The following is a 24,292-nucleotide window of genomic DNA, read 5'->3' as shown; positions in this document are numbered from 1 at the left end:
AATATTTATAACTATGGGGATTCCTGCATATGTTTAATGTCACTGCTTCCACTATTTATGAAGACTACATAAATGTTCAACTGTACCTGTTGTTAGTGTTGCTGGTGCTCCTTTAGCATATATTAATATTAATAAATGTAATAAGGAGAATGTAGAGTATTTCCAAGTATTTATCAACGGTCAGCTAACTGTGAGGACTTGGCGGTGCAGTGGATTTTGCCATCCCATTCCTCAATTGTCTTCAGTTCTCAAGCACGTCTACCTAGAACAGGGACTGACACCTTATCAGCAAGTGCACTGTCAACCTCCACTGCACAAAGAAACCTCTTTTTAAGCAAAGTGGAGCTAAAACTGTTTCCTTCAGGCATAAAAACAAGTGGAAACAGAGTGCTCCAAAAATCCTCCATCAAACTCAGCCCAGAAGCCAGCCAGTGCCCTCCTGGGAAGTGTGTGGTGCTGACAGCAAAGATCCCATTTACCAGAAAGAACGAGAACATATTTCATGGCGACACGTTGCATTAAGACTTCTATAACCACTTCTCAATTTGCTAAACTAGTAGCAAGAACGTGGGTCCTTCCTGCACCTCAGTAACTTGCAGGTACTACCTTATTCTTCTCGAAGCCACTGCTCTCTGCCCATGCTCCTCTGTTTCCTCCTTCTCACACAACAGTCATTTTAAAGGTGTTTCTGTCATTTACTTCACACGCCACGGTCAAACTGATTAAAATCTGCAAAGCAGGAGAGGTTTTGAAGCTTAGACTATGGCTCCTAGGTTTTTATAATATATATTTTGAATAGCTTACTGCAATTAGTGGAAGGCAGCATAAAACTATTTGTACCCAGACAGCTCATCCTTACTCATGCAGTTAATCACAGATGCAAGCCTGGGTTAACAACAGTTGGCATACTTATTGTCGATAAATGTTTCCTGGGATCCAAAGCAGCTTAGTGTTGCGTCCAACTCCTAACTTGCATCTTGATCTATGCCAGAGATCACCTGCTGAAGGTGCTCCAGCATGGTGGAGCACTTCTGCTGCTCTTTGTATTTGCAGGAGATTCCTCCTTCCACCCAGCACAAGGCAGCTAGGGTACGAAGGAACACAGATGGAAAGGCAGCCTGATCCTCCAGCTACGGGTCAGCATTCCTCCCCACCCGTACACATTGTTTCCATCTCAGCAGAAGGTCATGCTGGCACCATCCAGCCCGTCATAAGACTGCAATTTGAGGACTTCTTGCAGGCAAGCTCCAAGACATTGTACAACTACTTCACCTGCCATCCCTGAACAACAGGTTCAGGGCTTTGATGGAGGCCCTACCTTCAAAGAAGTTGTAAGGATGTGTAAGTAAAATACTAGCTTCAAACCCGACAACTTAATGCTAGACAAGACCAAAAAAATCCCAACAAAGCAGATCTCAGCACCTCCTGAACTTGTACTCTTAAAGGCTGAGCTAAGGCACAGCCCAGTAAACACTTTCACAAGATTCATGTAATTGTCCTCTCACCTAGCAGGCAGTGAGGCTGGGCTTTTGGTGCAGACAGTGGTTTTAAGGCAAATGATCTGCCACCTGCTTTGGCAAAATTCTACTTTTTTGAGGGGTTCAATCTGGTATTTAAAATTATCTGGAGTTCAGATTCTGTAAAAATAAAGGAAAATTGTAGGTGATGATCAAGAAAGAACTCACCAACACACCTACACATCAAATCATCTCTGAAAAATCATCAACTATGGGTGGAAGCAAAGCACAGATGTTGACAGATTTCTGGGAGAACTGTTGTATTGGGTTATTTTAGAGCGATCTCAATGCTGGACATTCCTTTGGCTGGACTCTCTGCTTCATCTTCTCTCCATCCTGTTTACTGAAGTCTCAGGCTGTGGCTCCAGTTTCAGAATTTGCTCTCTTGGCTCCGTCATGGCGTGTTTCAGATATCTCCTGGAGCACCGGAGGCTAGTTAGAATTAATCAGTTGTACTGGGATATGAGGGGCGGGGAGGGGGGGGGGAAGTTGTGGTTTTCAGCAGAAGCCAAGACACAGAAATCTGAAAGCACAGCTCAGAAGAATGAAAGTCTATCATTTCTTTTCTTGGACACATCAGCGGCTGAACATATATTCGGCGTGCCCCTTCCAGCTATCAGGCAGTCTGACAGCAAGCAGTCCCGTGCCAGAAGTTCCCGTGGGCAGCATCTCTTCGCTGTGCAGGGAAATGATCCTTCCCAGCCGACAGCTTCCTGGGCAAGAGACTGATCTCGGTTAGACATATCCTACTGAGAATGTCTGGTGTTCAAGTTTATGAGGCTCAGATGTCTCCAGGAAAGAGAACGATGGTTATGTTCCCTGATTGCCAGCTCTAGGTGAAAAGATCTCACGTTATAGGTTTGGCACAGCTTATATATGGATATGTAATTTTGTATTCTAGTTTCCTTCCCATGCCATTACTACTCACCTCTCCTAAAAGGCTGAAAGCTTGCACAGCAGCTTCGTCCCTCTAAGCCCTGAATATCTGCAAAAATAAAGCACTGGGAATGCATTCGTGTGTGCCTTTTGCTCCCTGACTGCCACTCCAGTCTAGTTTTTAGCATTCCTCCAGAAGCAGAGTATCCAAGAGCCTTTCTAGAAAGCAGTGAGTTCCATTCATAGTATCCAGCATATTCAGTTCCTATTCCTGTTTTCCCTGCTAAAGGTGAGGAAAACTCTTCTGCATATGCCTCTGCTGTGCTTTGCATGGTTGTTATTATTGAAGGGGAGGATAGATCCGTACACCTTGCACCAGGAGCAGGGAACATCCATCCAAGCATGGATGGTAATAAGGAATCTCTGTAAATCAAAGAACCTTATAAATTGTCCTCTAAAGTAAGGAGCCCCAGATGTTTAATGCTAAATGAGATTTTATAATGCCATAAGCAATCAGACCTCAGTCCTCAGAGGAGCAGTTATGTCCTTTGTGAACTGTTTTGGGGTGTAGGGAGCAGAGGAGTTGGAATTAGGCTAAAACCAGTATTAGGAGTGGAGATGTAAGATAAAGAGATCCTATAATGGGACCAGCTAGAGGAGCCACGACTGCATTTTGGTGATATCAAAGAAGGAACTATGAATAAAGAAAAGGAAGAGTGCAACTGCATCCACTGATCCACCATTCCCAATCACCCATGTGAAGGAAAAGTGACCGAACCAGAAAGTTGGCAGAGATGGGAGGCCTCACCGAAGTGCTCCTGCTGGGCTTCTCAAACCACCAAGTTAAAAAAGGGGGGTGGGAGGGAAGAAAAGCAGTGAAAATGGAGTATTTGCATCCACAGCACCGCTGGCAGCGTGGCTGCTGACACACAGCATCAGCTGCCATTACTGTGTGATTTTGGGTTCAGCTCCATGCGACAGCGGGTGGACATGGGGGTAAAGCAGACTGCAAAGTGCTGCTCTTCGTCTGACACGAGGCAGTGACAGCCTCAGCACCTGCGGTGCCCAGAGGAAGGCTGCAGGCTAGAAAAAAATGTTTAACATCATCTGATGCTCATGCGAGCCCAGCAGAAGTGTTGTGTTTAAAGGTAACATGCCATCAATGCAAATACCAAATACTTATCATTTTTATACACCACCACTGCCAGTTAAACAGGAAACAAAAGGAGATTAATCCAACGTTGTTCACATTGTGTGTACGTGAGTGAAGTTTTTCACAACCTGATTTATGTTTTAAATGCAACTTCATTCTCCCATACACCAGCTCAATGTTGTTAAGAGACTATATTCAGCAACAGGAATTACAAGTTTATGAATGTTAATTTATCAGCAACAGCAATATATTAACAGGTCAATATTCCCAGCATAATAGCAGGATCCACTTGGGTATTTCTTTACTCCTGCCCTGATTGTCTGTGTGTTCTCTTTGACTACTTCCAATCTATTTTATCTAGTTCAAAAATAAGATAAAATCAGAGTTGAAAATTCCCAAGTGAATGTGAACTGAAAAATATTCCTTCTGCTGTTTATTTTGAAATTCCAAATTGAATAGAGATCATAAGGTTTCTGGCTTTTTTTAAAAAAAAAAATATTCACTGTGCCCCACACGCATTTTGCTGGGTGACAAACTTATGCTACAAAGGATGAAAGAACAGAAATTTGACCACTTCAAAAGCTGTTCAGACTCCACAGAAAAAGTGAGCATGTGCTACTAAAAAAAAGATCCTGTTATCTGTCAGCCAGTGAACTCTGCCATTTCTGCCATTTACGTCAGACATTCAGCTTTCAGAACACTCAAAAGTCAGCCCAATTGAACTCCCAGCTTCACAAGATTAATTAACAAGAAAATGCACTGGGTGAATGTCTCTTCTTTGGCTTCACCAAAGGAATGTGGAGCAGCCGAGTACCAGGGGCAACAGACTTTTCATCTCCCACTGCTGATGGCTCAAAAAACCTCGATATTCTGCTCAAAAGCTGTAAGCTCCAAAGCAAAGAGACTGGTACAAGGAGGACAAATCTGGCTGTACCAGCGGACTCCATGGACACCAGTACAGGGATTCACAGGATGAAAGCCACCATGTCCGCTGACTGCAGTGAGATCTGAGACTTCACTTTTGACTGAGGTTTTTGCATCTCAAACACTGGTTTACGCACCTCAAAAGTGGGAGAAAACTGGAGTTCTTGTTCTGCTCCTTCCTCCCAACAAACCATGGCCCATCTCAGAAGAAACCAAAAGGAAACATGCTTCTTTTACCAGTTTTGAAGTAGGTTTGTAAGAACCAGGGCAGACAACCTTCCTGGCTGAGCAATTCAGCTTCAGTCCAGAAACCACCAACGCTAGGTAGGAAGAAACTCAAATTAAATCAGCCTGCTGCATGACTACTTCAACTGAGAGATGGGGCTTACAGATGTCCAAGCTGTTGTCTGAATTTGTTGACACTACCCACCTCTCTGCACGCAGATTTGTCCTCATCATTCTTGGAAAAGATCTTGAATTGAGGCTGAGGAAAGTCACCTCCCACCCTTCAAAGACAGCAAATACTCTGATCGTACAAAAGCTTTCCCTAGGGTTACTTTTGTCAGAAGTTTTGCAGGATACAGGTCTAAGTCTTGGAGCCAGCTCCATGAAACAGAAAAATGAGGCAAGGTCACCGAAAAAGAACAGGAAGCCTTCTAGAAATAGCAAGAGAGCACAGTACAATACATTCAAGTAGTAACAAGGCACAAAATGTTCAGTCTGGGTTTTTACCACCAACTGTACCCAGCCGCAGCTTTCTAAGATGAATAATTCTATCATGTCAAAATACAGACAGAGGTGGACACCTGGTATCTCCTCGCTTTTTAAGTTTCTCTTGAAAACGATGCAGGCTGTAAGAAATGGGCACTCTGCAGAAGAGCGGCACAAAACTGAGCGAAGGAAGCCCCTCTGCACTGGCTGCAGCAGGCAGGAAGGATGGAGCAGACACGCTCAGCAACAGGAGCTGGGGTATGGGGGATGTGGTAAAATGGAAGTCTGCCCTTCCAGAGTCCAACATGAGCAGCAGGTCACAGGGGAAAGGGGATGCTTTGCAGGAACCAAGGCACTACCCTTCAGCGTCCCTAACCTGGGGGTATGGGGAAGGTGCTACCTAGTGCAGCTACAAGGGTGAAGCAGATGACACCAAGCCCATCAGTGGATTTGAAACAAGCACATTTTTTCCTGTAAAGTAGGAACTGTCATGGAGAGGCCACCAAAAAGAGGCTCTAGGCACTGTCAGAGCTACACTGAAAGCAGCCACACTAAAAGACAATGTGATTTGTGCCCAATGAGCTATCCTACAAGCAAACCTGTCATTCCAAGGGCAGGTGGCTCCAAATGAAAGCAAACAACAGTTTCTCACTTTAGCATCAACACGACAGTTATTAAATGTAGTCATCTTTGGGGAAAAAAAAATTACATTTGCTTTACAGCATTACAAAATCTATCCAGAAGATTCCCTGCAAGACTTTTACTCTTCAAAACAAATATAAGGAGTGGCCAGAGAGTTTGACCCCATGTCTCCCAACACAGGGCTAACACCTCAGATGCGTTACCACCTCTCAGTCAGGGCTTGGAAGCTATGCTGATGAAAAAAAAAAAAAAAAGTCATCTAAAACCAGCAAAAACTAATAAAACCACTTCATCAGGCTTTATCTGAACATTGCTATATATATAAATCCAATATCTGAAAACATTCCACATATTTTTATTTACTGGCATAAAGCCATTAAGCAGCATAGCATACTGCTAACTGTAGGAAATTGCTGTACTGTTAAAAGAAAAAACAAACCAATTTCAGAATCCCTCCTCAGTGAACATCTTTACAAAGCTCCTTTTGCTGTTGCTAATTAGATGGAAAGCCATGACTTCTCTGAACACCCTGTATGCATTGCATGTACAGCCTAGCACCACCTCTGGTACTGATGCACACAAATATCCTTTTCTCAGATGACGGGAAAACCGGGAATAGCATTGTGTGACAGAATTAACAAGTTTGCATGTCTCCAGGTTAGGATTTCAGGTCCATGAGGAGCTGTGAGGCTCAGCTGCTTGGCTGTGTTGCTATCCCATCACCATCAGGACTCTTCTGGTCTCTGTTGTCATGTGCTAATGCTGACGTGCGTCAGCATCCTGAATAAGTTTCCGGCTTTAGCTATAAAACAGCCAGAGCTGGGAAGAGCCCTGCTCTGAGCTTGGGCAGCACAGGAACAGAAGAGATTAACCGCACTACCCACCACATCCTTCACTCCTCTGCTGAGCTCACACCTCCCAAGGTGCCTCTCGCCCTGCCAAAGTGCGGATTCTATCCCTCTTCAATCATCTCGCTCCGGCCCTTGACCAGGAGGCAAATGGAAAAGCTTTTGGTAACTTCCAGCTGATCTTGGCCGGGAATGAGTGACTCACAAAGGAAAAAATTCACTGCCGATTCCTTTGCAATCAAAGGTCAAGCAAATCTCACACTGGGACCTGTGGAAAGGCTTTCCACCGAATCACCAGCAATGACCCAGACGCCAAGCTCCTTATTCCATCATTGTTTTTGTTTAGGAAGGCAGATTTGAAGGCTATAAATATTGTTACACATCTGGCGAGGCACGCTGGAGCGGAAAATCTGTCTCCCTGAAGGTAGGCAGCTACAGGAGAGAGGAGCTGTCACCCTTGTCTCCAGCCAGCCCGCAGCAGCCTCTGGTGCTCATCAGCTCTGGCTTCTTTTCCCGCACCACTTTCGGATGTCAAGCCTCAGCAATCTGCAAAGCTGCACTGGAGTTGTGAAAGACAGTTTTCCCTATTTCCGTATGGTGTGAAGTCTTCATAAGGCTCGGCTTACTTTCCCTAAACATGTCAGGGTTTTCTCGTCTGCATGCAACGATCCCGCTCCCTCCATGTGCCGAGCTCTGTGTCCATCATCTTCTTTTCCATATTATTTCACTTGTAGCCTAGCTCTCCAAATTGCAGAGTCTTCTGGAATTTGTCACCTTTATGTGGAAGCCGTATCTTCCAAAACACAATGTCTATAAAAGCAAGGACTGCTCAGGGGGACACAAGGGAACGGATCACACGTGCAGGCAGGACTGCAGCCATCCCATCATCTTCTCCTCTTGCACTAGGTCAGAGGATTAAAACCAGGCTGCTGGAATAAAAATAAGTTCTGGAAAATGCCAAAACTTCAGATTTCAACAGGAAAAAGTTATCTACTTGAAAAGAAAAACAAAGACAGACATTTCAGCATTTTTCAAGCCAAATTTCATTTACTTAAGACGACCTTAAGATGTTTCTTACACTAGTGCTTTGCTTGGGGGTGGGAGAGATGTTCCCCTCTACTTAGTTCACAGCGAATCAGAACAGTTCCTCTGCTCACAATGACACCACAGTAATAGAAGAAAGAAAACAAACATAAAACATGACTCCTCCTGTACTAGCTAAATGCGTAAGATGTAAAACAAGTAAGCTCTTTAAAACCCCCATAGCGTTGCTTGCTGTAACTTAGCAATGCTGGCTGTTGTATATGTCTCCCCAAAATACAGAAGAGCTGCTTAAATGCATCAAAACTATTTTTTACTTTTAACAACAGATGTCCCGCCACTGTATTCCTGTTGACAAAACTATTCAACATCTATAGGTGGAAGACTACAAAGGTACTTAAACCTGAATGTCTTGACAAAAGAGGGATCCAATGCAATATTTGCTGTGCATGTGTAACTGTACGGACACGCTGCTCTACTATATCCAAAACATGCTTACTATCTAGGAATTCTAAGCACTAGGATTTAGAAACAGGCGTAAGGGTAAAGCACAGAAAATGCTGCTCAAGTACAGGAACAGGTGAACAAATAAAACACAGAATTCTAGAAACATTTAGGTTGGAAAAGACCTTTGAGATCATCAAGTCCAACCAATAGCCCAGCACTGCCAAGCCCACCACTGAACCCTGTCCCCAAGCACCACAGCTGCACATCTTTTAAACCCTTCCAGGGATGGTGACCCCACCGCCTCCCTGGGCAGCCTGTCCCAGGGCTTCACCGCCCTTTCGGTGGAGAAATGTTCCCTCACACCCAGCCTAAACCTCCCCTGGCGCAACTCGAGGCCGTTTCCCCTTGTCCTGTCACGCGTTCCCGGGGAGAAGGGACTGACTCCCACCTCGCTCCGGACACGCTCCAGCCCCTCCGCGTCCCCCTGCCGTGAGGGGCCCGAAGCTGCCCTGGGGCTCGAGGGGTGGCCGCCCCGGTGCCCAGCGCAGGGCACGGTCCCTGCCCCGGCCCTGCCGGCCACGCCGCTCCGGACACCGGCCAGGGCGCTGCTGGCCGCCTCGGCCACCCGGGCAGGCCGGGGGCTCTGCCCAGCCGGCCCCAGCCGCCCCCCCGGGCCCTTTCCCCCCGGCCCTGCCCAGCCGCTGTGCCCCGGCCTGCGGCGCTGCCTGGGGCTGGTGTGACCCGCGGGCAGGGCCCGGCGCTGAGCCCTGGGGACCCTCACACGGTGGCCTCGGGCCCTGGGCCCGGCCTGCCCCCTGCCCCTGCACAGCCCCCTGCCCCGGGCAGCCCCGCGCTCCCCCGCACGGTGCCACCCCCAGACTGGCTGCGGGGCCGCCACCCCCTCGCCCAGACCGTCGATAGAGGCGTGAAGCAGGGCCAGCCCCAAGCCCCAGGGAGCCCCGCATGTGCCCGGTGGCAGCGGGATGTGACTCCATTCCCCACGGCACTGCGGGCTCAGCCACGCCGGCTCTAACCCAGCGCAGAGCATGCCTGGCCCGGCCACTTTCTCCAGGAGATGCTGTGGGAGACTGCACCAACGGCTTTGCTGAGGCCCGGGCAGACACCGTCCACAGCAAGCCCACTCTAGTCATCAATCATTACATACAGTCTTAACCCACAGAAATCTGGGCTGGTGTAGGTTCCCCCAAGCCTTTTCTTACCCAAAGTGAGACTTCACCTCCACCTGAAGAAGAAACTTGGGAATGAATGTTTGTAAAAGTGATGGACAGACGACACCTTCATTACAATACCGCAAACCCGGGCTACAAACGAGTTCCAGCTGAAGACTCTCACACTACATTGCTCAGCCTTAACTATTGCTGCATACTGAACACCTCACTTTGGAGACAAGACTAATGAAATTCTTAATCTCATCAGTGACGCCATAAGCCAATCACCAAATGAAGCTAACTTATTTTGAGCTCCCAAAGAGGATGTCAAGAGTTTGCTGTTTCCTTCATGTATTCAGTCTAAAGATTCAGTGTTTGAGTAAACAGAAAAGATGACAGACCGCATCCCCATGCCAGACATGCCCAGCAGTAGCACATCTGCTTAGACCGTTCACAAAACAGGCAAGTTTGCATGCTGTGCGCTCCCTGCCCATGGCAGCAAAAGATGAGAGAAGCAGTAGAAAGCATTTCCTTGATCCAATTTACGTGCAAGAGCAAGGCCCCCCTTGCACGTGTTGAGCAGCACGGTGTGCATGCGTGTATGTGCACACATGGGATGTTTACTAGGCACCCTGAGGAGCTGTTTTTTAAAAAACACGTGAATTTCTCCAAAAAGAGCTCTGCATTTAGCACTTTCCATACCAAATTTTACAGTTCTAGTGCTTCACTTACACAGGAAAAATGTTTTTTTTAATTCACTTTAATATCTCTCCCTGCTTTTTTCATGAGCCATAAAGGGGCTGGACAGCTCAAAGCTCAATTTCCAAATATGAGATTATAAATTTTAGTCCTCTGGATAAAATAATAGCTTCTCTGCACCTACAGTCACTGGACTTAAAGTTGCCAGTTTCTGAAAATTGGTTTAACCTGAAAGCCACCTAAATGTTGGCTGCCTTATGAACAAAAATGCAAGAAGTATGTTTTCACAAAGAAAGTGCATCATAATTACATGTCGGTGTATGGTTTTAGGTTTATTTTCTTTGTGAGATAGCATGTGGTTTATGTCAATAATGTGCTGTTTTATTTTTAAAGCAATTCTGGTCACAATGACACACTTCCTCCTATTGGAGATCACCTTGCAGGTCATTCTTTTCATACAGGATTGTATCATTCCTATTTTAAGTTTTTCATCTAGCCACGCTTAAACATTCAAGGAAGAACTTAATTACCTAATGGTTTAGATATACTGTGCTAACTGGCTTCTCAAAATCAGATCTCGACTTCCTTCTAATGCAGACTTTTACCAGAATCGGTCATAGCTTTAACATAAATGAGAGCAAATATTTTCCTATCATCAGTGCTTTGAGCTTGTCCATTAAATCTGAATGACCCTTTCTTATTTTTGATAGACAAATACCCAAATGCACAAGTAATTACAAGGAAATAATGGAAACATTTGTCACAGAAACTTCCCATTCTTTCCTCTTGAACGTGCTACGTGAACCACAGATGCCATCACAGTTCTTATACTGTTTGTGCATGAACGCGCACATACAGAAACGTGTGTATGCTTACGTAACTACATGCATACAGGCGCATATGTACACTTATAATGTATACACACATATGAGTGTATATCTAAGTGTGTTTACACACGTACATCTCCCCACGCCTTTGTCCTGAAGAGAACACAGAGGGCCCACTAAGGACACAGGCATTTGCTGTTAATCAGTCTTCAAACAGTAACTGTTCTTACAAACCGAGGCTCATATCTGTGTTTGAAAAGTCTGTAAATAATACACCATTAACTTTTAATCCTGTCTTCCCCACTCTGACATGTATTTTGTATTAAAATGAAAGTTATATAAGGTTGAATTGAGGTTGCTTTTTAATATTACATTAACGCTATTTACCATGTGCAGCGCTAATCCCCCTTTGAAAAGAGAGCATATTAGCAATTCTGAAAGCTTATGTTACCATAGCAATAGTCTATCACTGTGAAATATTTATATAATGTCTAACATTTTCACTATGCAACAGCCATCTTCTAAACTGTACTTCCTACTTATCCTGCGCGTTAAGTTTACTCTCCATCCCGTGCGACGGAGCCGTGCACAGCACCCGGCCGGTGCCTAACTTGCACTGTGCAACTCTGAAAAAATCTCATGGTGTGCAGACATACCCACACCCGCGACGCCTGCGGAGACACTAAGGTCTAAACATTTGGTCTGCACCTTGCATCAATGGCATATGCCCAGCAAGTTTATATTCTACTCCCAAAGATGCGATATTAGTAACACGTGACCTAAAAGCCCTCCCATTGGGTTAAATCTACTGAAATTTCCCAAATCCAGGGAAATCAAGCCACCTGTTGGCAGTGAGGCACAGGACTTCTGAATATATGCAGACAGGTGGATAACATTTAACATGACAGCAGTTTACCTTGCTTCCTCTCCTCCACTCTATCCCCCTTTTACATCTGGGTGCTCGCATCCCTTTACAAAAGACCATTCTCTAAACAGGAGTTACCAAGTCCACCACAGTATCTCTAGCCCCAAAATAAATTAGTCTGTGCATCTCCTCCTGGTGAGGAGATGCTTTCACACGCCACCCAGCACAGGGCTGCCCATCACTTACTTTGATGTGCTCGTGCAGCTGGGCCTCGTGCTGCCGGGAGAGCTGCTCGTGCTGCCGCTGGAACTCAGCAATGAGGATCTGTCTCTGGATCTGCTGTTTTTGCTTCAGTGCCAGGAGCTCCTGCTGCAGTTGCTGTTCCCGCAGTGTCGGCTCCGTCACAGGCATGGAAAACTGGTGGTCCAAGCGCAGATCCATTGGGACTGAAGTCGGTGCAACTTGCAAGGGCAGTGCTGTGGTCACATCAACTATGTGAAAACACAAGAGGAGCGATAAGTGTATTTCCCCTTCACACAGGGATCTAAGTCTCATACTGTGCCCAGCAAAGACCTTGAGGAACCATGGACTGAATCAAGAACACCACCATTAAATTTGCACCATTTTTTTAAATGATAAAAAAGCATGACAGGAGTTCAGAGTTCAAGAAGTTTTCCTCCAGCCACCATCTCCTACAAATGTGTGCTTTCTAAAAGCAAAGGACTTCAACATCACCCTCCTTGATACGATTCATACCATTCTATGTATATGTGTTCAAAATGTACACCTCTGTTCCACACTTCTAGCATCACTTGAAATAAGAAGGATAAAGATTAATCTAAGACTTCACAGAAAGGATCAGTCTTGACTTACAATGGATCAACTGACTCCTGTGGTCAGGAACACAAGGGTCTCAAATTTAAGAAATTTATGCAGAAAAACACTATGTGCAGTACCCTTTATAACCAGTTCTGGAAAGAAGCTTAGCCAAAAGCTAACGGGTAATGAAGCATCTAGGAAAAATTGTTAAGTGCTTTGGTGACAGACTAGACTTACGCACTGCAGCCACCAGAAAGGTGCCAACAGGTCTCACAGGCAGCAGATGCAGAGCAGAGCAGGCAGTGATAGGAAGCAGGTGCCCAAATGGTGACTATGCAAAGACTTGCCTGTCACTCAAACACCAAGTTGGACAAACCTGGAGCACAACCAAAACTAAGGCAGACAACAGTACGTGTACCAAGAGATGTATGCTACAAGAAGAAAAAAGGGAAAACTATCACCTTGATTATCTGTATGGTAAAGATCAGTTCTTTGCCTACAGAAAAAGCATATCCCTGAAGACAAGAGGCTTGTCGTAAAACAGGGCAGCAGCAGACAACTACAAAAAATACTTCTGCAATAACTGAACTCAGCTTGTTTCCACGAAAAAAAAAGAATTTCTGCCATCTCATGAATGACTAAAAAATTCTAAATTCCACCTGAATGACAGTTCTGCGTTTCACACGTACTCCATACATTTCCCACATTCAATGCGTCTCTCTACAAGGCAATCACTCAAGTAACTCTTCCGGTACTTTTGAATGATCATCATCTGTAGAATGAAAAAGGCTAATCCTTCAAAAACATTGACATTCAAAAAAACTGGAAAATAAAGATTGTGGGTTTTTTCCTTGGTTGACTGAGGTTTTTATTTTATCTAGCATTTTATTTTTTAATATTTAAGATGTGTTTGTGCAAGGTTGGAGGGAGCATCAGTAGCGTCACCAAAGCTGGATCACATCTGCTATGACATCTACTCCACTGGAAAGAGTTACCCGGGCTTTGCCCAGGAGCCTGCAGCACTCCTGCGCACGCCGGGGGAAGGCTACGAGATCTCATGGGGGTAGAGATGCTGTGCTATACAAAACCATAGGTACCATGAGGCCAGCCCCAGCAGAACAGACATCCTTCCAAAGCAAAGGTAAAGGCAGTATTACTACACAAAAGCTGATTTCTCCCTGCCTACAAATTAAGTAGCTGGTGAAATAAACTCCCAATTCATAAGGAAAAAGCATGGAAAACATTTAGGAACTGTAAAAGGCTTAAGGAAAAGTTTTACTAAGATGCACTGCCAGCTTTTAGTACCTATATGTTGCCCATGAAAACAGTACTTGAAAAGGAACTTCCATTTTATACAAAATTAAACTCATATTTCACTTCAACCCTGATCATTAAACCCTAGGTCTGATTTCAGCCACCTCCTCAAGGATGTGAGAGAGGAGTGCAGAGTCCTTCCAAGCAGTGTGTCCTCAGAGGTCACCTGGAATCAACTGTAATTGTTAGAAATAAATGAGGACCCTGCACTGAGCGCGGCACGCAGCCCTGCTCACACAAGCCACTTCACTGTCTCCCTTCTGTGCCATTGCCCAGAGCTCTGAGCACGATACCCAGCAAATGCCCATGCCTAACCTCTGTCAGGACATTAGTATCATCAGCCTCAGAGAAACAGTTTTAATAGGGTTCTCCCCAAATGCTATCCATTTATTTCTTTGCCAGTAACTGAGAAATGCATAAAAAGCTGATGCTGGTAAAATCTGAAGCTACATAAAGCACAGGTGCACAGAAAAATAAAATTAAAATGTACAGAGGAGTAATTCAGAAAAATCTGGGGTGTTTTGCCCGGCTGCCAAGGGCAAAGACACAGTGCAGGGACAGGGACCGCTAGAAAGGCAACTTCATCCTAGACAGTGGCTCCTTGGAAAGGGGGATGTTGGCCAAAGTGGTGGGGTTTTAAAAAGCACAGCCAGGCCAAAGCTGCTGGAGCTCAGGAGGGAAAACAAACGGGGTGGGGGGGTGGAAAGAAGAAAAAATAAACTATCACATACCAAGAGATGAATGTAGAAATTTTGCTCAGTCTCCACAAGACCAATTTCAGGGAGAACATCATCACTTCTTCAAAAGCAGAGAAATATTGTTTAGTAAAGAAATACAGCTTAGTGTAGGAAATCGAAAGCACGGTAAAAAAAATAATCGTTGCTTTTATTTGAAAATAAAGATGCAAAAAAGAGGGGAGAGGGCGTTACAGAGAGTAACTGTCTCTGAGCTGAGAGATCTGAGTTGAGTTTCTTAACCTTTCTGGAGAAGAGAGACCATGGTTTCGTGTGCCCCACAGTTGGTTGTTCCTCTGGAAAGCCCCGGTGCCCAGGCACTGTGAGGCTGGGAAAGCAATGCCACCCACCCACCCAGGACCTCAGCAGACACCTGGTGCCCTGCCACACTGTCCCTCCCGCCCAAACACCCTGCGGGCAAGTCCTGCCTGCACCCACACGGTGCAGGGGCCACCTCCCGCTCCCCATCACTGGCTCCATCACATACGACCCCCCAAAGCAGGCAGCAGGGTTGCAGGAGCACAATACGTGTGGAAGTGCAGCGTGCTTCCCCCTCCCTACGCTCAGCTTGTGCCGGGGAGGAGGAGACTTTTTTTTTTTTTTTTTTTTTAATGGAAACATTTTCTGCAAAAGGTCACATTACTGGAAGTGTTGCTATTTTTCAACCCACAAGCTCTTCCCTCCACTTCCCTATTGTTTTCCTTCCTGTGGCCTTTTCTCCACTCCCTTCTCTCCTCCGCAGGACCAGAGCTGGGACGTCTTGCCACAGATCGCCAAGCCACAGCCAGGGATTTCAGGGAAAACACCACGCTCTTGCCTATAGATAAGCATTCAACACTCCAAGCAACACGTTCCTAAACCTTCCTTGGTAACGGACGGTGCTTTCCTACGTGGTTGGTACCGTGGTCAGCCCCTTCCCATTCCTGCCCACAGAGCATCCCTATGGCAACTGCTGCAGCCACTCACACAGAAAAAACTCTTCATCTGTTTTCCCCGCACGCGAGTGGGAGCTGACAGCTCGAAACCAGCCCTGTGGAGGCTCTCTCATTTCACGGACTATTGCTTCAGAACCTTCTCAACTTAGATGCAACGCTTTAAATTAGATCCAGGTTTGCCATGATTTCAGAGTGACAGACCATTTTGGATTCCTCCAGTACTGCTCACGCTCAGGCAATCCCATAACAGCCCTATATCTATAAGGTACGTGCCCTAGCAGCACGATATATGGGGCAAAGGAGGCAGTCCAAACCCATCAGGTGTCCCAAAGACTGTGGGAAATGGGACATGTCCTGGAAAAGTAAGAGAGTAGAGTTTCCATGTCAGCAAAAATCCCCTTACTATGCTGGATGTATATGGAAAATGAGGGGGGGGAGGGAGAGAGGGAGAACAAAAGAAAGTCCTAATGTGTACTAACAGGTATTTGTACAAAACAAACAAAAAAAGCCCACAAAAAGCAATCCACCTTCAAGAATATGATGCAACATGGCTATCAAAATTCCATTTTAACCTTCTGCAAATGGATATTATAACCTGAGCATTACTAATATAATCACCGTATGTTACGAAATATGCACAGTAACTATTCGTGGAATAGCAGCAATTTTATTGGGTGGCAAATCTAGGGGAACTCCGCGGACTGCCACAAGATTTCACCAGGGGCAGCAGCTTTCCAGCACTAATTAGTTCCACCTTTAAAAGAAGCAGGAACAGATCTGCACAACTCTGCTCGGTCCTACCCCACCAAATCAAACCCCTAGTGTTCACTTCAACCTAAGGACGCAGACACACCTGACCACCAGCAATGCACGGAATCCATGTGGAAATGTTACCCAGGCGAGTGCTGGACACGGACACGAGCACTGAGTTGCTGGAAATCTATTACTCCTCCTCTTCCCAAATTTATAGACAAATCCCCCAGAGCTCCAAAACTCCCCGAAGATAGTCTTGAGTATGATTTAATGCAACTTTATAGTCCCCAAGGCTCCAGGAAAGCTTGAAACAGTTAATCCTAGAGGATCAAATCCAATGAGTCAGTAAACTAAACAGCGCAGCGGGCTCTGTGAATCACAAGCCTTTTAAATGCATTGACTATTTTTATGTCCAGCCAAAGATTTCTGAGCACCTGGCAATAACATCTCCCATCTTTTATACATGTGGACTAAAGGTCAGCGTTACTGATACAGAGGCAGCAGTCACTCTCTCCCGCTCACCCAGTCTCCATGTAAATCTGCTTATCTTCAATATCGTTCACTGAATTTGTCAATGCTATTTAGGCTAAATGCAATTTTCCTTGAAATCTGCCTGTGTTTTCCTACATGCACCTTTTATGATCCAAACACCGTGTTTTCTAAAAGCAGAAAGTAAAAGCTTTACGACATGTTAAAATAAATCCAACTTCAGCCAGAAGGAACACACGACTACCTGCGATCACTACTGCTTGTGATAAATGACTCCTCGTAAGAGCCTTAACTTGCACCGTGGTGGGTAACGGTCCTGAGAAAACTTGACGAACCTCCCATTTCCCATCCAACGGGACTCATGCCCCTGAAACACCCAACGTGCGGGCACAGGGCGCCAGCTGCAGAGATCACGACCACAATTCCCATTCAGTCTCGGCGGAGGCTGCGTCATCCCTGGCTCTTACTATTTCAGTCTCAAAAAAAAACCCTATTTGAAATGCCATGAGTTGCCCACAGAAGCGGCATGTGCTTCTGACCTACAGAGCCCTCCCGAAAACAATAAAACCTTCTCTGCTTAATGAACACATCATCAAAACAAAAAAGCCTGTATTCTTATGAATATTTTATGGTAGACTAGAAAATTGCTTTTATAGGTTCTGCCTTGAGAACATATTAATACAATCAGATTCATGACGTTAGCAAAACACAAAGACTATATTCAGACTTCTAATGAGAAATGCCAAACTCATGAATTAGAAGACAAGATCGCGATTATGAATAATAAACTATCTCATGTTCTCCCTGCTTTTTCCCTCCCTGTAGGAACAGAAGGAGAAAACAGGAGGATATTTTATTTTTTTTTACCTAGGCATGTACAGATTAGGTTTTTTTAGTTTTATACCAAGTTAGAAACACACTGCTGGTTTTTCCCTCCCAAAATAAATGAAACATGGCTACGCATCAAAGACTGCCTGTATGTTGTATGTTAATTAAGACCTAAAATCATTCTAGTCCCCATTGATTGCCGGCACAGAGCAGCCTTGTGGTTGAGATTGTAAATTCAGCATCTCGCAGCTTGCCCATAACACTGCTGAATGGAAGTTATCTTAAACACATTTAAGTTGTTAAACATACTTGCTGTAAACCTGAAATCGAGGGTGCATTTCCTCCAAAAAATGTTTGACATTAAAATCGTTTCACATAAAGGCTGCAGATAAACACATTATCAGAGAAGTCATATGCTGAGTATCTTCCACGCTCCAAAATGGAAAACAACTTCTACACAAGTACTGAGCATTTTGGAAGGGATTAAGGGAAAGTGACACTACTTAAATATCTGCATACATAGTTAAATAAAACTAACAGTGATTTTCTTCCCCTTCTCTGATATAGCATTTTCATGCAAGTCCTTAAAGGAAGAAAATGTAGAAGGACTGAGTCCTGAAAACACACTAAAATGATGTTAAAACAAAACTTCAGTACCAGACAGACATGGGATATTTGAAGCAAAGATTTAAATTCAAATCTTGTTTCAGCGTAACCTTTACTTAAGGTGAACTTTAGAAATATTTCTCAAACTAGCTTCTTTTAAAAATCAAATGCTTTTTTCCAGAAAGACTCTTTTTTTTCTTTTTCTGCTTTGTTTTTTGTTTATAATTTAGGCAGCCCAGAAAACCGCCTCTCACATTTTAAATACATCACCTTCAAATGGAAAGTGCATGAAACATTTTCCCTGACACCTCCCTCTCTCCGGCACAGAGCGAGTCCCACTGAATTTGCACAGCTCCTTCCCAGCCGCCCTGCTCCTCTTTACTCGGCAATTCCCTTTGGCTTGAAGGGAGAAATCGCATCACCCTCCTCAAATCTGCTGCAAAACCTGGGGATGAGTGTCTGGTCAAAGCTGGAGGAAGAAAAGCAGGACCCTCCCGGCAGCCCCAATAGTATATAAAGTACTGACATACCACCAGGTGTCTGTGACAGAGCAAGCTTAGGAGGCAGAGTGCACAAAACCCCGATAAAAGAGCATTTCAGCTCCTACAGTAACTCCATAGTCCCTGGTGCCTTTCCAAATCGCCACACACCAGGGAAGGGATGCTCCTCTGGACGGCTGTGGCTGAACGTCCCTGGCCAGCGCTTTCCAGAAACCATTGACTCAGCTTCTCCCCCCTCTCCGCGCTTGGGCTTTATTTCTAACTAATGAGTTCGCTTTCTAATTACTGGTGTGCAAGCGTTGCCCTCCAGACAGATTCTGCCAATAGCGGCACATCAACCTTTGAGTACACACAAAAAAATAAATCTGAAAGCAAGAGCCTGTGCTTCTTGGCTGCTGCCGCTGGAGACAGCCCCATCCTGCCCCACTGAACCAGTGCCATCCCAGCACAGCACAAACTGCAGGACACCGAGCAAATGTGTGCACAGATCTCCCCCTCTAAGCATGATTTTCAGCTCCTTTCATCCCTGGGCAGAAGCAAAAATCATGTGTTCATTCCACAAACTTTATTTCCTGGGGGCTGCCCTTGCTGTCTGGCAACAGCTTTAATTTTTTTTTTTTTTTTTTTCAAATGCCAGGTCGTTGCCAGCAGCAATGACTTTGGCATGTCAGGAGCACAGTGCAGGCAGGCTTCAAAGCCTCGAAACGCCGTTTCTAAAACCCACCGCCTTCATTTTGCTTGAAATCAGCCTTGAAAGGAGGCAAGATGCAACTGCTCGCTCCACGCACGGCTGAGGGAGCGTTTGTGGTGATTTATTCTGAAAGAAAGACTTGCGTTAATTTGAGCTAGTTGCTAGATTATTATGAATCAAGTCATCGTCATCCCCACCGTGATCTGCCTGCTCTGCCCGTGCAGTGCTGGCAGCAGCGGGCAGGGGTGCTGGCATCCCCTCTGCCAGCCGGCACCGTGGCTGGGCAGCCAAGGCACTCTTTTTCCAGCAGGGCTTCCACTTCCGAAAATGTCAAAACTCACCAAAACACTCAGCGATGGTGAGATCAGAGCTATTAATAGAAACAAGCTACTGCAGTATCTGACTGCAGTGCCAGGATAAAAGAAGCATATTTTGTGTGTAAAGCGGAACAAAGCGGGCGAAGACATGGCACAGCAGCCTCGGCACGCCTGACATTTAGTCGGTTTTAATCTACAGCATGCTACATGCCCTAAATATAAGCAGAAATTAATAGGCAAAGGGAAAAACAACCCATATTACCCTGTATATTCAGCTTATTCTCTAGAAAAGATTTCACCAGGCTGTGCTAGAGGAGCCCCAAAACTTGCCCAGGATCCCGCACAGGCAGCGGGAGCAGGAGGTCTTGGTAGGGCAGCACCCAGGACACCAACATCCTCTGCAGCACATCACGAGCATCGTATGGGGACAGGATGAAGACATGGTCCTGCCACGCTCCCCCGCGAATCTGTACCATACCAGGGCAAAAGAAAAGATGGTGTGCAGAGCCGGAAAAGCGGGGTGCTGCAGGGCAGCAGGGAGGACTTCATTATCTCCTCTTTACTTAACTCTTACCTCTACTCTCCCAAAGGCAAGGACCAGGATCCCAAGGGTGTTTATTTTGGGCTAGAATTACGCAACAAGTTTAAGCATCACAGTGCAGCTAGCCTGAAGGACAGCGAGGTGCAGAAGTCAGACCCGTAGTATTTCACTCGGAGATCAGAAGGTAGTCCTCACTTACAGGGACAAGCCAGTCCTCTGTTCACAAGTCTGTGAAGAAAAGCAAGCTGCAGCAGCGCTGGCGATGGAGCCGTCCCTCACAAGCAGGCAGGTCAGTACACCGCAGTCGCCGGTATTTTTCATAGCTTGCTACAGAGCTGCGTGGGTGAATGCAAACGCAGCCTGGATCCTTTCTCGGCACACAAGCTAGGAGTAAACAGCAGCTGAGGTTTCCTACAAGCACCACACATGCTGCAGTTCAGCAAGGGCTGGAGTCATTCCCCGCTATGAGAATATTTCATGCGGCATGAATGGGAACCAAAATTAATCATCGCATCACCCATTGAAACACACTGTGAGGCACTGCACCGTAGGCAACAGATGGAGCTTTAAATGTCACTCACTCATTCATTGCAAAGAAACTTTTTGCTGATTACTACTGAGACCTGAAGACATGATAAGGGCGCAGTGATTCTGGATTTCTATAACCAGATTTTTTTGATCCTAATACTTTCCCTGAAAAGATCTCATTAGCATTTATTGGAAACCTACATACAAATTTTATTCATTATAAGAAACCAAAACTTGAAGAGCAAGTCAGTTATTCTACTTTTTCCATCTTGGATTTAAAACATTTAAAAATGTCTCTTTCCTTGAAGAAAAGGAAAAAACACCGAACTATATCAACATCAGACAGAAAACAGTATTTTGTAGTGTATTCCTGTTCACAGCCTCAGAGCAGTGTATCAGAGTTTGGAAAAACATAAACTTCCTTGGCTAAACACGTGGATCTTACAAGCCAGCTGCTTTTCTGACGGTCCCATCTAAAGCACGGCAAATGACTTCAGCACTCTTGACCGGGGGCCACAGCAGCACCCTGATCTCCTGAGCACCTTCAGCAGGATTCCTGCTGCAGCAGCAAAGCCAGACACTTCACAAATAACACAGGGCAGCGCCAAACACACAAGTCCTTCATGAGAATGTGAATCGTTCATGGCACAGCACATATGAGAAAGCCAGGAAGAAAACCTTGATTGCACAGACGTATCCAACAGATGAGCCTGTGCAGGACAGAGAAGCTCCAAAGGGAGACATTGATGTTCCACCACCTCGTTTTCAATCATTATCCTACTGCATTGTCTTGTTTTAATCAACAACATCTTTAACAAATGAGCATCTTGGATGATGCCAGTGCTTTTAGTGAAATTAAAGATCATGGCATCAACAGAGTCAGCTTGGACTACTACTTACTTTAAACTTCATACAATTGTGGTAAGCCTTTCCTTGCATGGTGTCCTTGCATGCTGGGAGGTAGACAACCAAAACCCCTATGAGTTTCCAGAGGAAAAAGCATCTAAATAAATAAACACCAGAAAACAAACCAAAAAGTATATATCCCTTCTTAAAAGGCATCCCAGGGAATATAATTTCACCTGCCTCCTTGTTTCAAGCATTATCTGGCAATTGAACCTTTTTGATCCATCTGTCTCACTGTGGCCACAAAAAACTCCTCACCTTACCAGATACCCAAGACAAAAAGGCAGGTTGAAGGAAGCTCTGATACACTTCTGAAGGGAGAAATCTACATGGGTTTCTCATATGCTTCTCTCTCTAATCTCCCTATGAACTTCCTTCAAGGGAAAGTGATACTTTAGAGAAGAGAATTAAACGTGGAGGAGATTGAGCAGGAGCCTGCAAGTCTCATCCTGTCCCGAGATTGCACATAAAAAACTCCCCAGGAGGAAAACAAAGTAAAAAATCTACCCAGCTAGATAGGCATGGGTGAGTTTGAGGGATACACAGCAAATGTGGGGTTATACAAATACCTGGACGTTCTTGCAGGGTTCCCTCTGGAGCCTGCAAAGTGGTGGCTCCTACATCCGCAAGAATACAAAAGCGAGCAGACAAACTAGTGACAGAGCAGGAGAGCCAAGAGTTAAAACCGTGAACTTTCAGGACGAGAGCAGACATCGCATCTCCTCGCTTGGGTGGATCAAGGAAGAATTGTTTTCCCATTATAACTCCTGTCAGAGCACAGTGGTGCCATTCACGTAGACAGAGGGGATCCCGGGGCAGAGTGGACAAGATGATGTGATGAGAACTGAAGCGAAGGTTCGCTTGCAAGTAGAGATGGTGCCAGCTGGTAAACAGCCAGGCCGTTTGAAAGAGTTGTGTGATAAAAGGAGTTATGGCTATGAGGAAATGCTGTCAGCTTCCTAAAGACATCGAGAGGAGCTGGGAGATCAAAGTCACCTATCTGCTGCTGAGAGGGAAGGCTGGTCCTCTGCCAAAACCACACAGAGAACCCACGGCCAGCCCCTGCCGCGTCCTACCAGCTTGCGAGGTGAGGGAAGGGAAATCGTTACGGAGGGAAGGGAATCGTTATCGTTACAAAGGAGAAAAAGCAGCAGCACAAACGTTGCTGAAGGCAGGTCTGGGCACCACCAAGGAAAGCTGCGCGGCGGAGCAGAGGCGGCGCAGCAGTCACTGGGATCAGCAGCTGGTGACGCCACCAGAACGGGAGCTCTAACAAACAGCTCAAGATCTAACTTCCCAATTTATTTCGAAATTAAGCCATGCTATGTTAACTCCCCAAGATCAAAAGAGAAGGCGAAACAAAATTCTTAGGAATTACCTGTTTCACAGTATATGCCGTAATTTTACTAAAAAGACATATTCTGCTCATTTCAAACAACAAATAAATGGTTATTAAGAACAGGCTAGTAAACTCATTTCTGTCACCAGTCAATGGACCCCCAACTGTATGATAAGCCCAAAAATGTGCAATGCAATTTCCTCCACCGTGAAAAAGAAAAAAGAAAAAAAAAAGTCAGAGCAGCAAACCCAGCACCTAAATAGTAAACTGTAAAAGGAAAGCGTTCAGCGACTCTCAAAAAATCTCATGGATTTCTCAATGGCTGCAGTGTTTTCAGCAGTTTGTTAGAAACCCAGACCCTGGTCCAAGAGGAGAAGCATGTGTTCAAACAAGCAAGTAGCCCACAGCTTTCTGTAGCCCCTCTCTCAGGGCTTTTGCTTTCAAATAATCTATATACTCAGGTACCTCGGCTGCATTAGGACCCAGGACGTTACTTGTTACCTATTCAAAATTATTAAGAAGTATAGGGGGGGGGAAAAACCCCAAACCATCACTATTTTAAGATAATGTTAAACACACGTAGTCTTCTAGAGAAATTCAGACAACCTCAAAGTATTCACATTCCACAACAGCACAGAGAAATCACACCAAAGCACCTTCTCATTTCTGCAAAACACACAGGTGTTGCCTTTCAGTTCCCTAATGCAAACACTACGAAACACTCAAGAGTTAAGATTATAATAAAAAAACCACCTTTTCCTTTCCTTACTTTTCAAGATGCATTAGGTAAAGTGAATATATTTTTAAATATAGCAGGCTGATAAAGGACTAAGAATAGTTAGAAAACCGTTTTGTTAAGGAAGCCCACTACTGTTAACGTGGGCTAACAGAAAGAATAAGTCTTTCTGTTGCTGTTACCAAAATCCTGAAGGATGACGGATTTTCCCTGCATCCCCCAGCCAAGCAGTACTCCATGCACAACAAGGTTTCCCAACACCAGGGGCGACTCTCACTCAAAGCAAGCTTTTTCTTGGCTTTTATGCACAAACCACTGACATCAGCATGGCCTTTTAAATATGGAACAAAAACTCAGCACTCAGTCTGCTGAAAATATCCCCAGCCTTTTAAGACCGGAATATCATTTTCTTTTATCAGTATTGGACAGGCATTGCTTCTTACACACGTGGAGAGCCAGAGTGACCTACAGATGAGTTTTAACATGTGAGTTTTAATATAACGGAACCACAACAATACAATGATTAAGATCCAAGTT

At 45.1% G+C, this 24,292-nt stretch overlaps 1 protein-coding gene across 12 annotated transcripts in view; it reads right to left on the bottom strand.

The window, feature by feature from the left end:
- Positions 1-24,292, bottom strand: part of HDAC4 (histone deacetylase 4) — a 270,456-nt gene that overhangs the window by 115,686 nt on the left and 130,478 nt on the right. For 11 of the 12 annotated variants that reach the window (XM_080400678.1, XM_080400686.1, XM_080400685.1 and 8 more), the window contains one exon: positions 11,966-12,210. In XM_080400678.1, coding sequence (XP_080256804.1) covers positions 11,966-12,210 — 245 coding nt within the window. Of the gene's footprint in view, positions 1-11,965; positions 12,211-14,583 lie in introns of all 12 variants that reach the window. The other variant, XM_080400679.1, reaches the window with a different exon arrangement.

Source organism: Falco punctatus (assembly GCF_963210335.1).
Source record: "Falco punctatus genome assembly, chromosome: 8".
Classification (NCBI taxonomy): Eukaryota; Metazoa; Chordata; class Aves; order Falconiformes; family Falconidae; genus Falco; species Falco punctatus.
Note: the sequence above shows the minus strand (reverse complement) of the source record. Positions and strands in the feature narration are given on the sequence as shown.